Below are 16,547 nucleotides of genomic sequence, written 5' to 3' on the forward strand. Positions count from 1 at the left end.
CTGTGGTTCATGCTCTCATTTGAGAATATGGCAGAAAACTACCTGATCTAAATGTGTCCGAGATTCATGGCTTAAATAATGGATTCTGAGCTAATAAACCAGATGGCCAAATATTTGTTAATGATTTTTTTCTTTTCTTTTTTTTTTTTTTTTTGGTGGAATTAGGGAGAGGGAGAGGGGCATTAGAAGACCAAAAAATACATTCCCAATTTTCCAGAATAAAACAGTAGGTTCTCCAAAGAGGCTGGTTGGAGCTTGAGGCTTATTGTTATACTTACATAAAGCTCAATAAAGTATTTCTAAAGAGATGATTTCTGAACATTTTAGAAAGGAAATTGTGTACCCACAGCCAGCATGGATTCACTAAGAGTAAGTTCATTCTTACCGATCTTATTGGAGCTCTGTTGCTGATGTAACCTCCATCTCTTCACCTGTTGAAGTGCGGGTGTAATGCAAGCCTGTCCAGGTTATTATGTCTCCACACAGGATGTGTGCAGGAAAAATTAGCTATTAGAATTATTCCTTCATGATGAAGAGATGCTATACCTTGAATAATTCTACAAGTCTGTTCTCATGGAAGCAATTTCAAAAAGCTGAGCTATACAGAGTGGCTGTAAAGTTCGTGTGCAGTTAAATTAAATTGCCACCCTGTGTGTAGTTTCAGTACTGTGATTCACAGCTAATTGAATGCCATATCCATACGCTGTTGGAAAGTGGGTTGCCATGACCTTGGAGAGAAACTTCCAGTGGAACTCCACTGGGCTTTCCCCACCCAGCCAGCTGAACATTTTTATTAGTGACTGAAATAAAGGGTGACAAGGCATACTTACCAGATACATAGACGCTAGCTAGCCATGAAGGGAAAGACAGTAGATAACAGTGCATTGTAAAATGTATAAAGATCCAGAGAAGGGAGAACATAATAGGGTGAATTAAATATAGGTAACTGAGATCTTACACTCGAGGCCCCAACTGTATAAATATGGGATGGAGGAATAAGACATGATAATAATAGTTAAAACTAAATGAAATAGTTACTAAATGTAATCATTACTAGAATGTTAAGTCATTTCATCTCATACTTAAACCCCGTGAAGGAGATATTGTTATCATCTGTTGATTGCATTTCAGTTAGGGTCACTTTTTTCAGTTACCCTCACCAAGGAGAAAGTGGTAGTGATAGAATCACTGTGGACAAAGCAAAATGTCTAGGAAAATAAAGCCTAGAGATGCTGAGTGAAGTCAGACAGTAAGTGGGGTGTCAGAATTAGAGCTAGGCAGGCTAACTGCAGAGCTCACTCTGAGCATACAGTTCTGAATATGTACAATAAAAGAAACAATGTGATGATGCTGCCCCCAGAGCTCCTTGTGACTACAATGTGTGACCTAGGAGCTAACTGATGGTCTCACTCCACTATAAGCTTATCAGGTAACAACACATAAATGTGTTCCGTTCCAGGCGCTACACTTTAAGAGGCACATAGACAAATAGATGACTTTCAGAAGACAGTAGATGGTGAGGGGGACTCAGACCCTGTCATTCGAGGAGTGGTTAAAGGAACTGGACGTATTTAGCCTGGACAAGAGAAGACTCGGTAGGGACTTGCCATGAAAGTACAACTTGTATTTGAAGTGGGGTCCTGTAGAAAATGGACTGAACTTACCTGTTAGCTCTGACGGTTTCTGGAAAGAACTTGAGGATAGGTTTGACTCTAGCGCAGAAAGAACTTTATAAGAGCTCGAAAGATGAACTAAAAAGAGCTCAACAGCTCATAGTTGGAAGAATCGAGTTCCTTGTCCTTGGGCATAACCGAACATTAAGAAGGAAATGGGGCCAAATAACTTGCCAAGGTGAATGTGCAAATGAGCCCCCCCAGTTTAGCAGTATTTCTTCAGGGATTCCAGGTCTGTCTGTCACATGTTTGGGCACAAACTCAAAGTTTTAGGAAGCTTTTTAATTCCGTCCACCCTAAAAGTTGGCTGCTCAGTCTGCTGGACTTGGGAAATGATCCCTGGTATTTCTCCACCTTATGCCAGGGCCTGCGTAGACTGGAATTCACTTAGGTGGGAGGTCACAGATCCTTTTCTTCTCCTCTCCTCTGCGGACTAACAGCAACTCTACTGTCTGGGATTATACGTACCCTGTACCCTGTCAGCTTTGTGAGGCTTTGTGGGTCACCAACCAGATTCTAGCTTCATTTTCTATTCTATTGGTTTTTACGCCCCACCCAATTGCCTGCTTTGAACTCTCCAGAGCGTTTAGCTCCAGCCAGCTGCTGACTGAGGTTCCCTCGCCTCTCTCAGCAGGTAGAGGCACTGTCCAGCCCCCATCTCTTCCTTTCCCTAGCTTAGTAGAAGCTTTTTTGTTGGTGCTGGCTCTTAGCAGCGGCTCATTCCCTGTTAAGCTTTGCCCTCAGCAAACCCACCCTTGTTCGGGTGCTTTGGGCCCTCCTCTTCTTTAGTGATCTCAGAGCGTCCCCTTTTGGTCTCTCCTACGCCAAGGCTGTTGAGATTTGATTCCTAGTTGGCAATCGTTTCCTAAGTTTCCAGATGGTAACAGATGGAATCTCTCCTAGATTGGGAGATGTTGGAGGTCCCCCTTTCTGTATGTGGCCCCACTGTGTGCCTCTTTGACCTTTTCTATCTTTTTTTTGTGTGTGGGGGCCACCATACTTTGGAATCAACTCTGAGCCTCTTGCTCCTGTTCGAGATGTCCTTCACAGTGAATAGTCCTTTAATCAGATGTTCAGTAAAAATCCGTGTGTGGCATGTTTGCACCCAGAGGACCTTTGCCTTGGAGAGTAGACACTTCCTACCTAGCTCTGTGCTGTGGCATCTCTTTCAGCAAGTGGGTTCCTTCCACTGTACTTCCTCATACTGGCCTCCAGAATTATTTAGCCACAAAAAAGTAGAAGTAATACTCAGTCTTGCATAGATCCTGACACATTAATCCCTTAATTTACTTATTCATTTGTTTGTTCACCATGTCTCTGAGTGGGCCATACAGCTAAACCCTGCCCTTGTAGCACCAGCCTGTGGTAAACACAGTAGTGTGTTAAAGGTGGTGAGTGCTCTTTAACAGGCATATATTAAATGCCAGCTATGCTCAAACCCCACCCACCCACCCCGGCCCCCCGCCCCCCGCCTTAAGTCTTCATGGTCCTTTCCATTGCGTCTAACCTTGTGGACCAGTGGAGTAAGATGATTTGAAATTTCCTACCAGTGTTCTGTTCCCTGTAGCAGAAATCTCGTAGCATTTCTTGCCAGTTTCTTAGGAGTACCCAAACTCTAGGTTTTCTAGTTTTGCCTATTTAATCCTCAAGGGAGATTTGGGAAAAATTGAGTAGGTTCTTCTGGGACATCGCTATTATAATCAGGAAATATGACATCTACCCCATCCAGCAGTGTGAACAACTGTAAATCTTTGGGGTGGGGTTAGAAGCCTTCTTAAAAGCATACTTTGAAGATTGCTTAATGTGATATTTTTCCAAACAGGTTCCCTGGTTTTGTTAGTCCATGGATTTAATAAATATTAAGTTCTTACTATGTGCTAGGCACTGTATAGGTGCTTGGGATTCAAGGTTAGTTAAAATAAACATGACTCATGTATTTATGGAATTTATAGACTAGTGCAAGAGAGACTTTACTCAAATAACCCCACAAACATCTGTAAAGTTGTCTGTGGCCAGTGCTTTTATGCTAATGACCTTTAGGAGAGCTCCCTGCAAAAGTGATGCTTGAGTCGAGGTATAAGGGGTGAGTAATAGGTAGCCAGGCAGAGGAGAAAGCCTGTATGAAGGCCTTTTGGGAAAGGATATTAACAGACAGAAGGGTCCCTGCAGAATCTCAGAGCCCTGACAGGTCTCTACAAGGAACTTGAGCTGTTGACGATTTAAACCAGGGAACATTTGTTTCACCACAGAACATTCTTAAGCGTTTCTCAGGACCAGTCTTACACTTGAATATAGGAAACACTAGTTCACAGTAACCTGGACATCGTCAGAAAAGAAAACAAGTTAAGGAAAGTTGGTTTGGAGAAAGGAACATATGTAGGTACTAACTGGGCATTCTTGCTATCACCTATTCTCATTCTAGTAAGACCAAGGCCTAGTCCATTGCGAACTTTTAGGTCCTTGAAGACAGGGAGCATATCTTTTTGGCTTTGACGCTCCAGCACCTAGAACTTTACCTGGCACATAGTAGATATTTCTGAATGATTGATCCTCGAGTTGTTTCCTGGGAAAGCTAAGGGGGAAGGCATTTCATGATAATTCAGAGTTGGCCATAGGTTGAACTAATTGTTAATCCTACATTTTTATAGCATTATTCTGCTTACATAGGGACTGATATTTGTAATATGATGGGGCTTTTAAAGAAACATTCTACATTTGAAAAAAAGATTACATCAGATATGAAACTAAAAATAATTAAATTTAGGAGGAAGAAAATAGAACCTCAGATGCTTTTTTTAATAAAAGAAATTTCCTCTTTCTCTACCAGGAGCACTAAATGGGTACAGGATTCTGTTTGACATTTTACCACTGGTGTTAACTTACTTCACTATAATTTGTTAGTCCTTTCCTTTTAGCTTATATTTTTATTGCCTAATACGTTTGTTTTTCATTTTCCTTCTAAGACCTATAGATTCATGCCTAATTATAATCATTAAAATTGCAATTTTAAATTATTTTATTTGCTCTTCTACAAAATTAACATTTTCAGTACAATCATACTCAAATGTGAAGGATAGTAATTTTTAACAACGGTTTTTGTCAGATAAAATGGCGTGGAATGTTTTAGGATTCTCTTTTCTGAAAGAAGTTAGATGGCGAGCAATTAAAAACATAAATTTTCTTTTTTTAGGATTTACTTACAAGACATAAATTGCTCAGTGCAGAATTTTTGGAGCAGCATTATGATAGAGTAAGTATATGAAATATGTGTGCTATTTTAACACTATAACTTTTGTTACTAGAATTGAAAAAGTTAGATTTTGTACTAGAATGCATTTTGTGTATATGGTGTTTAAAAGTGGTACTATGATCATTTCTCTACTGAAACAGCTTGCAGAGTGTTACTGGGTCAGAGCAGATCTTTAATTAACACACTGCCATTTGTATCTTTTCTTTGAAAGAGAAAAATAGAGCATTTTTTTCCCGTAAATAATAGCGTACTTAAGATGAAATGAAAAGATTCTCTGACTTTTTAACTTTTCCTTCCTTTCTATCAGTTGCTGCACACCCCTGCTGCATACAAATGGCGAGGAAGGGAGGCCCTGCCCAGGGGATGAGAGTAGCACTGGCCAGAGGGATGGAGCCAGCTTTGCTCCTGTCCTGCTGCTAACTTCTCGGTGGCCAAAGCCAGAGCAGTCGACTGCTTGGGAATTTAAAAGTTTGTCCTAATTGTAAATGAGGACATGGGACTAGAGCCTTCCAGGGCTGAATAAGTGTCAGACTTTTCTGGTAATAGTGTCTCCCAAACATTGTAAATGATTCTCAGACTGCTTTGATACTGGAATTTCTCTAGACCGGCACAACTGTGTGGCTTGCAGGGGGTTCTGCTTTCACCCATAGGGTCTTCTGAGATAGCCACAGGCAGTCTCTAGTGCCAGAGTGACTTAACTACATGTTGTCCAAGACCCGACAGGTACTCTTAGAGACCTTAGAACTGTATGACAGCCCCTTCCAAATCCCTGTCTGTCCCACAATGTTGGGCTTAGGTTTTAATTTTTGAAATCCTAAGTATTGTTACTACCTCATTGTTTACTTTGCTGTTCACCGAAGTCACAAGATTCTTGAAGACAAAATACTATGTGCTTTCTCATTCTTTTGTGTATTTTCTCTTTGTCTTGCCCTTCTGCTGCCAGAAGCATTGTAGTCCTTCATAAATAGCCTCATAAATGGCTTTAATATTGCTGGTGCTTTTTTTTAAATTTCTGCCTATATATTTGGATATGAGTATGTTTCTTTTTGAAAGTTTACTGGTTTAAAGTGGCAGCACTATAACTTCATCAGGCTTTTTTACACGAATTAGAAACATAGGTTTGAGTGTCAGACTACCTAGAACAGGGGTCCTCAAACTACGGCCCACGGGCAACATGAGGCGGTGTGACTTGTATTTGTTCCCGTTTTGTTTTTTACTTCAAAATAAGATATGTGTGGTGTGCACAGGAATTTGTTCATAGTTTGTTTTTTTTTTTAAACTACAGTCCGGCCTTCCATCGGTCTGAGGGACAGTGAATTGGCCCCTTAAAAAGTTTGAGGACGCCTGGCCTAGAATCTGGCTGCACCTCCCAGCCCTGCCATGTAATAGTGAGATCTCAGGCAACTGTTTCAGGCAGCCTCTGTGCCTTCCGCCCTGAAAAAGGCTCCTAACAGTACTTGCCTGCTGGAGTCAGTGTGAGGATTAGATAAGAATGTGTATGTGAAGTGTATGGCACAGTACCCAGAACATACAAAGCATTTAATAAATATTAGCTAATTTATTATCATCACATGGTCTCATAGATTTTTTTTTTTTAATATAATGTTATCTCACTTTAAAGTCTACCAAAGATACAGACAAGCCAATTTCTGACAAATTCACTACTGACAGTAAAAATCTATTTAATCTTGCAGGAAAATAGTTTCCTACATGTTATTGTTAACAGGATTTTGGAAAACTATTATGTGAGGCAGCTAACAAGTATATACAGTGCAGTTAGATCTGATGAAGGGAGAAACAAAGTGGGGGATATGGGTAATTTAAATAAAGCCAGAGGTTCATGCTCTAGAATCCTGTACACTTTGGCTCTGAATTTTCTTTTTTTTTTTTTTTGTAGAGACAAGAGTCTCACCTTATCGCCCTTGGTAGAGTGCTATGGCATCACACAGCTCACAGCAACCTCCAACTCTTGGGCTTAGGCAATTCTCCTGCCTCAGCCTCCCAAGTACCTGGGACTACAGGCGCCCACCACAGCGCCCGGCTGTTTTTTTTTGTTGTTGCAGTTTGGCTGGGGCCGGGTTTGAACCCGCCACCCTCCGTATATGGGTCCGGCGCCCTGCCTGCTGAACCACAGGCGCCACCCGGGCTCTGAGTTTTCTAATAACCAAAGCATAGAAACAAAATCAATGAAAGGATCACAATATTTGTAAATTAAAATTATATGCTGGTTGCTTAAAAGAAATAGTCTTTACTAGCACTGGGACCTGAACAAATTTCTCTCTCTTAAAGGGAGTCAACTTGCAGTGTTGCACAGTGGACACTTAACCATAGGTGACACTGCAGTAAATACAACACTGAGTTGAAGTGCAGCTCTCTGACAGCAAGCCTTGAAGTCTCCTAGAAGTGTGTGTGGGGTAGGGAGAGTTGGCTAGGTTTGCTACCTGTCCTTGGTCCTAGACAGAAAATCTAACATGTCTGGAGGAAGTACCGACTGCTGTGGATATACTCTTCAGGCAGTTCTCATGAAAGATTTCTTACTGCCAAACTTATCCAAAGAATTAAGCAACAGAAAATCTTAACTTGGCATTGTCTGTTAAGAACTACACACATTTTGTGTTACCGATTAAAAGCAGACTCAGTTGTTTAGATCATCAGTTTAATCGTCTGAGAAGGTAGAGGTAACACCTTTTTTCTGAAAAGAGGGGAATCTAACTTGCTTGCATATTAAATAGATAGCTATCCCTCCTCTACCTGGGGGTGAGCAGAAGAAATAGTGTGTAGGCAGTGCTGGGCCAGCTCTAATCTAAGAGATCCAGATAATTAATATTTGAGGCTTCATGGGCCCCAAGGTCTCTATCTGCTCTCCTCTTTCAAACAGTTGCAAACAATACATAAATATATAAATGAATTCATTTTCAGAAAAAAGTGAGCATGACATGCTATTTATAAAAACAGGCAGCAGGTTGGATTAAATCCATGGGCCTTAGTGTGCCAGTTGTCACTCCAGACCACAGCTGAAAGGCTCACGAGGACCCATCCTAGAGAGTGGGCACATGTAGTAGCAGACAACATGGGTAGAAGACAACGCTGGCATCTTCTAGCTCTCGCTGTGACCAGTGAAAAGGCAAGAAGACCAGTCCAACAGAGTCAGACTAGTCTGCAAACTTTTGAAATGTTTTAAACCTCCACAGTTTAAACAAACAAAAAGTATGTATAAAATCTTCAAGCTAACGGGCCTTCTCTACTAAGTCGTTGAATGATAATCGCCTTGTCTCCATCCTTGCTGGTTCCTAGTTTCCTCCTTTACTGGCTTCTATACCTTACCATCCCAGTGATGCTGTTCTTGCTAGTGACCACAGGTTTGGAGATTACCGGACACTTGTCATTTATTAAATTTGAAGCATTTTGTTCTCCCAGGTCTTCACTCATGCTGTGCTCTTCCTTTCTTATCTCCCAAGAATCTCTTTTCTCCTTCCCATTTCTAAATGAAATCCCTCCTGTCACCAAGGTAGTGCCTAAGCCCCACCTTCTTCAGGACATCTGCCAGTAATACAGTGCTGAACCACTCCTCTCTTAACACGTTTTTAATTATTTTCTCTGCTTGGTACATTGAAAGAATAGTTAACTTTTGTCATTGTGTCTGTGCTTTGGACAAATCGAGTTCTTGTTTATAAAAAATACGAATTCTCTAACACTAAGAAATGAGAGCCAACTCAACAGCGGGGAATCTATGGGAGGAAGGGAGTTATGTCTGTGCGTATAGAATTAGGCGATGGGACTAGATTTGCTCCATGGGTCTACTGGAGCCGGGAGCGGATCAGCAGGTATCACCTGAGAGTCTCCAAGGGCATCAAAGGAAAATGTGAAAAAGACTGAAGCAGGCGGGCCAGGGTAGCTGTTGGCCTTTATAGTGTTAGAAGTTTGTATTCGGGCTTTATAAAGTTATCTGCCAGTTCTTTTTCTAAATAACCCCACTATATGTTTTCTTATTTCTTAGTTTTTCAGTGAGTATGAGAAGTTACTTCATTCAGAAAATTATGTGACAAAAAGACAGTCACTCAAGGTATGGAAAATTAATTTTTATAATTTATTTCTCTTCACCCTGTGTTTGAAGTTTGGATCTGGGGGAAGTGCTGGTATGGGCTGTAGAACTTTGAGGGTTCATGGCCAAGATTATTGCAGAAAGGAACAGGGTTCATCGGTGAGCCATGCAGAGCACCTGCCCACCTCCTTTTAAGGTAGAGACATCAAAAGGGAATGTGCTGAAGTTTGAGGAGGGCTTTCTAGAATGCATTACTTTAGATTTTGAGGCATATTTTTAAAACTTAAAGTCACACCACCTAGGTGAATGCATTGTAGTTATTTTGTCCCCTGGGCTGCTACCTGGATGGGGCAGGCCTGCTGGCGTGAGGGGAGGGCACAGGACAGTGATGTGTGAGGCTGTAAACCAGGGACAGATTTGGCTTCTTTGTGTCAAAAGAGGATATCCATTTACAGCTTGAAAATGTTACATTTGGGTAGAGGGAGAGGGATTGGTGGGATTACACCTGTGATGCATCTTACAAGGGTATATGTGAAACTTAGTAAATGTGGAATGTAAATGTCTTAACACAGTAACTAAGAAAATGCCAGGAAGGCTATGTTAACCAGTGTGACGAAAATGTGTCAAACGGTCTATGAAACTGGTGTATGGTGCCCCATGATCACATTAATGTACACAGCTATGATTTAATAAAATAAAAATAAATAAACTAATTTAAAAAAAGAAAATGTTAAATTTAAGGTTTAAACTCTAGAACAGGGGTTGGCAAACTATAGCCCAAGGGCCAGATCCAACCAACTTCCTATTGTTGTAAATACAGTTTTGGGGAACAGAGAAATACTCATTTATTTACATATTGTCTGTGGCTGTTTTAGGCTACAACAGCAGATTTGAATAGCTGTCCCAAGGGCCTTATGACCTACAAAGTCTAAATTATTTACTTTCTGGCTCTTCATAGAAAAAGAAAGAGCGACCCCCTGCTCTAGGAAATTCTCACAGCAGTTAATAAATGCACACACCTTCCTCTGTCAGTAGGCAGTGCTGACAGGAACTGTAGATGGACTCACAAAGGACTTGGGGAAAGAAATCATCATTCCACTTAATTTCTTGCCAGGTCGCCTATAAATCCTACTCTGCCCAGAGTTCTCTCCCCTTTTTATTATGGGAATTTTCCCTTGAAGACTTTATGTTTCTGTGACACTAAAGGACACTAGGAGCATCTGTAAATACTTGGTATCCTTCAATAAGAATGCTGTCTGTCATCCCCACTTCCAGTCCAGTCCTTTTCATCTGAACAGCTATTTCCTTCTTTGCCCAAAGGACTGCAACTCTCGCAGTCAGGGATCAGTCATAGCCACAGCTTGGAAATGTGCCCAGTGTTTTCCACTAATTGCTATTTGTTGGGCCAGGCCTTGCAGTCATATCTGGAGATACTTAATGTACCCCCCATCTCCAGGCATTCTGGCTAGATGATCAAGGGCCCTGAGAACTGGTAGCAGCACCACTTGCATTTTCAGGAGGTTGGACAGACCTTCTGGCAGCTCTTGGAACAGTTTGTCCTGCCACTCTCACCATTGGTGAGAGAGTGGAAGTTCCCAGTGGGATTCTCAGCCAAGACAGTAGAGTGTGTGTGTGTATATATGTATATAAAAAAACACCAAGAAGGCCAGACCTGATTGTAGCTTGGGGGGGGGGGGTTGGAATGTATTGGCAAAATCAATAAACTTTGACCAAATTTTGGATTCTTGAGCTGCTTGAATGAAGGAAAGGCTTTCAAGATTCTTTTGCCATTCAAGATGACCAACGTGAACAGGAAGGTTCTGTAAGCCCCTAGGAATGGATGTGAAGCAGCTCACTCCTCCTCAGGTTATGTTGGGGCGTCATGTTAAGTACCTCATGAACATACAAACATGTCAGGACCAGTGGTACTTTAAAGATGGGTTATTGAACTCTTTTATAGCCACATCGGCATTTATTTATTCCTGTATTTATTTTGCCACAAATTTATATTTCCTTATTTTTATTTTATTTTATTATTTCAGAAGACATTTAAACAATTAACCAGTCATCTTCCTTCAGACAACTGGACTGAAATGAGCCATCTTCAGATTTTCTTATTAAGTGTAGCTAGGTAAAATTTTTAAATAATAAAATTTTATTAAGTTTAGGTTTATGAATTATTAATAACCTTTCTTTCCTTTTTATTTTTGGTTTGTTTCTTTTTAGTGAGCCAACATAAATGTACATTTAAAGAGTAGGCTCTGGCAGGCTCTGATCCTGGGTCACAGGTGCCTTGAATGTCCTCTGTAGAGAGCAGGGTCAGGTTTTCCATAGATTTAAACTCCTAAGGGAAAGGTAGGTAGGTATTCAAATGGTAGAGAATAGGCACTTGATAGCTTTTAGGTCATAATGAATTTTTTTTTACTTTGTTTTTCTGTAAATCTTAATGTAAGAATAACTGTTTAAATGTCTTCTCAGCTTCTTGGTGAACTACTGTTAGATAGACACAACTTCACAATTATGACAAAATACATCAGTAAACCTGAAAACCTCAAATTAATGATGAACCTTCTACGAGACAAAAGCCGTAACATCCAGTTTGAGGCCTTCCACGTTTTTAAGGTAGAGTACGAAAACCTACAAAAACCATAAACAGTATTTTCCTCAGGAGTTGGTAATATCATTTCGTTTACAAATGACCAAAATATCGTTAGCCTTATTTTGGTAATCTAAGTGATAGAATTCAATACAGTTGTATTTGTGTGGTACAGCATTTAAACAGGAAGATAGATTCAGAGGGATTTGGATTTGAGAAGCAAGGAAGTTTGTTTATAGAAGAGTGTCAATTATCTTCAGCATAGAAGATTATTATCATAAAACAAAAGCATTTTTTAATGCTTTCCACAGAGGTTTATTCTTAAAATCCAGTCTGACCTTTTGTGCTCAGAAATAATTTTTGGCTATTCTAAAATCAAAAACTGTACTAACCACTGTGTTTCAGGGCTGGCGGAATGAGTTTATCGATCCCATTTGTGCTAAAACATGTAATCGTTATTTTTTCTTCAAATTGTAAAATAAGGTCTTCTAAAGCAAAAACTCCTTCCCCCACTTCACCACCTGTGCCAAGACAGGGGTAGACGTGTGCTTTTGGGGGCTGCTGCTTCCGCTCAGGTGTCTCTTTGTGCAGCGGTTCTCAGCCTGTGGGTCACGACCCACAGGAACTATATTAAAGGGCCGCGGCATTAGAAAGGTTAAGAACCACTGCTCTTCGTGTCTTGTTCTTCATGTGACCCATGCACTTTCTCTCTATGCAGGTATTTGTAGCCAATCCTAACAAGACACAGCCCATCCTGGACATCCTCCTCAAGAACCAGACCAAACTCATAGAGTTCCTCAGCAAGTTTCAGAATGACAGGACCGAGGATGAGCAGTTTAACGATGAGAAGACCTATTTAGTTAAACAGATCAGGGATTTGAAGAGACCAGCTCAGCAAGAAGCTTAATTTCCAATAAACATCTAAAATCATTAAATCCAAATTCAGCGTTTGCTGTTAGCTGTTCAGCATCAGGCACTCTTACCGATTCATGAGGAACATTACTGCTAATCTGCTGTGAAGTGAACGGTTTTTCATTTTACCCTTTGTTTTTCAGTCCAGGTTGGAGATCGTAGCTGCTGCCGCTTGCACACTAGGGCACATGTGGGCTTTCTCTTGATCTTTGTGTCATTTCAGAATTCAAAGACTTCGTTTGCTACAGGAGTTCTGAACACATCTGGGTTCATGAAGACAAATGTATAGATTTGAGTGTCGTTTAGGGAAGAGGGCATTGATATTATCAGGTTAAACTATGTTTTGCATTCATCTTTGTTGATGACCTGAGCGCCATGTGCACACCTGGTATCCTGGCATCAGATTATGCCAATTCACTGAAGGAAATCAGAGGGGAACTGGATCCAGGATGTGATCTTTGGAGGCAGATAAAGTTGACATGCGAATAAATTGATACTGAAACTTAACATCTTCTCAAAAGTGTGAAGCTTCATAAGGTCAGAAGGAAAATGTATATATGCTTTTCACAGCTTTCTAGAATTTTTTGACATTTGATTTTCTCAAGACTTGTAAACCTGGATATGTTGAAGGGTATTTTTTAATTTTACTTTTTGAAGCTATTTTAAAACAGTAGAGCTAGCAACAACACCTTGCATTTCATTTCAACACTGCTTACAGGTTTCTTTTGTATATAATTCTTAGAATGCTCAATTCTTTTAAATGGTTTAATTTGTACAGCAGAGGAATGTTACTGTAGTAGTATGTAACTATTACCTAATACTGAGTTTTTGCAAAAAAAAAAAATGAATGCTCATATGTAATTGAAATACTTCAGACTTCATGAAAATGCTGATATAACATTTTAAGTATCACAGCATTAAAAGAAAAAAAGGAAACCAATCCTTTGTATTCAGTTACCTACTGGGGTGCCATCAGTAGGCTGATACACAGCCCTGGAACTCAGCCACTTTCCTGCATAATATTGGCCTTATTCATTTAAAATGAGTTAGGAATTTACCAGATCTATGAATGATAGCAATTATGGTAAATTAATGCTGATTCTTTGTATGTGTGGGAAACCTCTGTAGAGCACCTTTTCTTTCTTAGAGTAAGTAATCCAGTACAATAGTTGTGAAACTGAATAATTAAAACTTTAGCTTCTCTTAGGAAGAGTTCCTAGTCATAGGTGTCCTATGGGGAAACTTATTTTTTTTAATGTCCTGTTCCTTAATGCTGCAAATTATCAGTATCTATAAAGTAACTGATTTTGCACCACTTTTTTGTTACTGTGACCACGGCAGAACGTCTCCTAGACTATATCTATGTAAAGTTATTAGAATGGTATCTGTTCATCTTAGTGATATGAAGATCACGACTAACAACTTACAAATCAGAGTGTGCCAGTTCAAATTCAGCATGGCTATAGCTGATTAAAAAATTGATACAGTTATTCTTTGCTAGCCTCTCTTACTAATTGAATTACTTATCAGCCAGTAAAATGAGCCTCCCAATTGATGTTTCAGAAGGTTTTAAAACCTCCGTCAAGGAGTACTAGTTAAGAAAATAGCTTCAGAAAATACATACTTTATTCTGGTTAATTAAAATGGCAGTCAACATAATAATTGGTTTCCTGAGACTGTCTTTAGCAGAATAGCATGTGTGTAAAATAATCCATGTTTTTCTACTGAAAGTAAGGAAAGCAATCTAATCTCCCTGAAAAGAAAATCTCGAATGTTTAGGAAGGCAGGCTTGGCCGTCGCGTCACATTCTGGCTCTTGCGATGGAGTGCTGTGTGCATGGAATCTGTGTGAGAACATTGATTACACCAAGTGGAAGAAACGTTTCCTTGCCAAGCTACTCTTAGAATTAAACAACAAAACAGCTTCTACTTCCGCAGTTGCATGGTAGCACTAGAGCCTTTTACGTGGAAGACAGTGAGGGGGTGCAGTGTGTCAAAATGGTGATGTGTTACTATTTACAGTGGAATCTGAAGATAGTTATTAAGACTTTCTGGGTTTTGTAAAAACACTCAAAATTGAAAAGTTACATTTGAAGTTATGATCACTTAACATATTCATATTACCAAAACTATTATACTGGAAGTGGTTTCTTTTCTGTTTATAAAGTTTTAATTTTACACAGGCAGTTACTTAATGTGATTTTTTTTTTTAAACCCTTAAAAAAAGTGGAGATGTATACATTTGTTAACAATGCCATGAAAGCATTTTCTTTCTCCTAAGGAAAAGTGAATTTCTTATCAGAATATCTGGCTGGCCCTGTAATTTAAATTAAAATAAAATTTTGGACAAACAGCATTGTCTGTCTTTATGATATATTTTCGATAGTTGCATTCATGTCACTGTGAACAGTGCTCAGGAGACACACAGCATGAGTTTCGTCACAAGCTGAAAAGGAAACAGTTAATTACACTTTTTCCCTATTCAAAGTTTTATATGACAGAAAGGCAGGCTCACTTACCCCTTCACCCCCCATGCTCATGTTTTCCTTCTGTTAGCACCACTTTTTAAGACCATAACATTTGAGCAGTAGGTCCTTCCTTCTCTTGGGCTCTGTGACCCTGTTCCTAACAGTCCAAGGTAAAACTAACCGGCTTGGCAAGAGTATTTACAGGTTACTGGAGTGAAATGATAAGGGAGGTAAGAATGGACCTTGGAGCGCCTGAAAGAACATCCCCATCTGTTGGCTGTCGGCCCAGACGCCTGCACTCCACTTCTGTTTTAACCCTTGTCAGTGAGATCTTCATTGTCCGGGGTGAGGGCAGGGGACCTGCTCTTGCCAAATACACTTCTTTTGAATAACAGCATCTTATTTGCTATCATTTCTGCCAGGTAGTTTGATCTGCTTTTATGTCCTAATTCCCCAAAGATGAGAGGGTCCCATTAAGTCATAACTTGTGACTGCTACTTCCAAAGGTGACCACACTGAGGTCTGGAATTTGCTTCAGCTCAAATTCAACTTTCTTTCATTTTTTTGAGACAGAGCCTCAAGCTGTTGCCCTGGGTAGAGTACTGTGGCATCACAGCTCACAGCAACCTCCAACTCCTGGACTCAGGAGGCGATTCTCCTGCCTCCGCCTCCCAAGTAGCTGGGACTACAGGCGCCTGCCACAACACCCAGCTATTTTTTGGTTGCAGCCGTCATTGTTTGGCAGGCCCAGGCTGGATGAGAACCCACCAGCTCAGGTGTATGTGGCTGGTGCCTTAGCCATTTGAGCCACAGGTGCCGAGCCTCAGATTCTTTTTTCTACCACAGTCACCAATCGAATGTTCTCTTCGCCAAATGCTCTAAACCAGGGGTCCTCAAACTGCGGTCTGCCAGCCACGTGAGGTGGTATGATTGTATTTGTTCCTGTTTTGTTTTTTTACTTCAAAATGAGATGTGCAGTGCACATAGGAATTTGTTCATAGTTTTGTTTTTTTTTAAACTATAGTCCGGCCCTCCAACGGTCTGAGGGACAGTGAACTGGCCCCCTGTTTAAAAAGTTTGAGGACACCTGCCCTGAACTGTCAAGCCTTGGCTGCACTTTTTTTTTTTTTTTTTTTGGTTTTTGGCTGGGGCTGGGTTTGAACCCACCACCTCCGGCATATGGGACCGGTGCCCTACTCCTTGAGCCACAGGCGCCACCCCTTCTTTCTTAATTGCCCTAAGCTGTCAAGCCTCAAACTGCTCAGGGGTATTTTGATTTTTACCCCTCCGTCCTAATTGATAAGGATCAAATAAGATCACAATCAAGAAGGTACTGTGTTCATTCCAAAAGCTAAAGCCACTCCAAGATTTGAGAATTTGCCGAAGATGTCCTTCTGAGAATCAGAGGACACCCCAGAACACACTGCCCTTCAGTTGCTCCGGACTTGTGAGATGTGTTCTCCCCAGCCATTTCTATTTGCTTCCACATCTTCCAGAACCTAATGCCCATGCTTTTACCATCTAGTTTCTAGAAAAGTATGAAGGACAAGGTAAGATCTCCCAGTCTCAGTGCTGCTGGCTCCCAAAACCCAGCCCCACAGAAGGAC

General features: G+C 40.5%; 1 protein-coding gene across 3 annotated transcripts in view; it reads left to right on the forward strand.

The window, feature by feature from the left end:
• CAB39 (calcium binding protein 39) overlaps positions 1-14,828 on the forward strand; it is an 82,191-nt gene extending 67,363 nt beyond the window's left edge. For all 3 annotated transcript variants that reach the window (XM_053597318.1, XM_053597319.1, XM_053597317.1), the window contains 4 exons: positions 4,864-4,923; positions 8,921-8,986; positions 11,444-11,587; positions 12,280-14,828. In XM_053597318.1, the coding sequence (XP_053453293.1) occupies positions 4,864-4,923; positions 8,921-8,986; positions 11,444-11,587; positions 12,280-12,468 (459 nt within the window). In that variant the 3' untranslated portion in view covers positions 12,469-14,828. The remainder of the gene's footprint in view (positions 1-4,863; positions 4,924-8,920; positions 8,987-11,443; positions 11,588-12,279) is intronic.
• Positions 14,829-16,547: the final 1,719 nt, after the last annotated feature.

Source organism: Nycticebus coucang, chromosome 7, assembly GCF_027406575.1.
Source record: "Nycticebus coucang isolate mNycCou1 chromosome 7, mNycCou1.pri, whole genome shotgun sequence".
In the NCBI taxonomy this organism is placed as follows: Eukaryota; Metazoa; Chordata; class Mammalia; order Primates; family Lorisidae; genus Nycticebus; species Nycticebus coucang.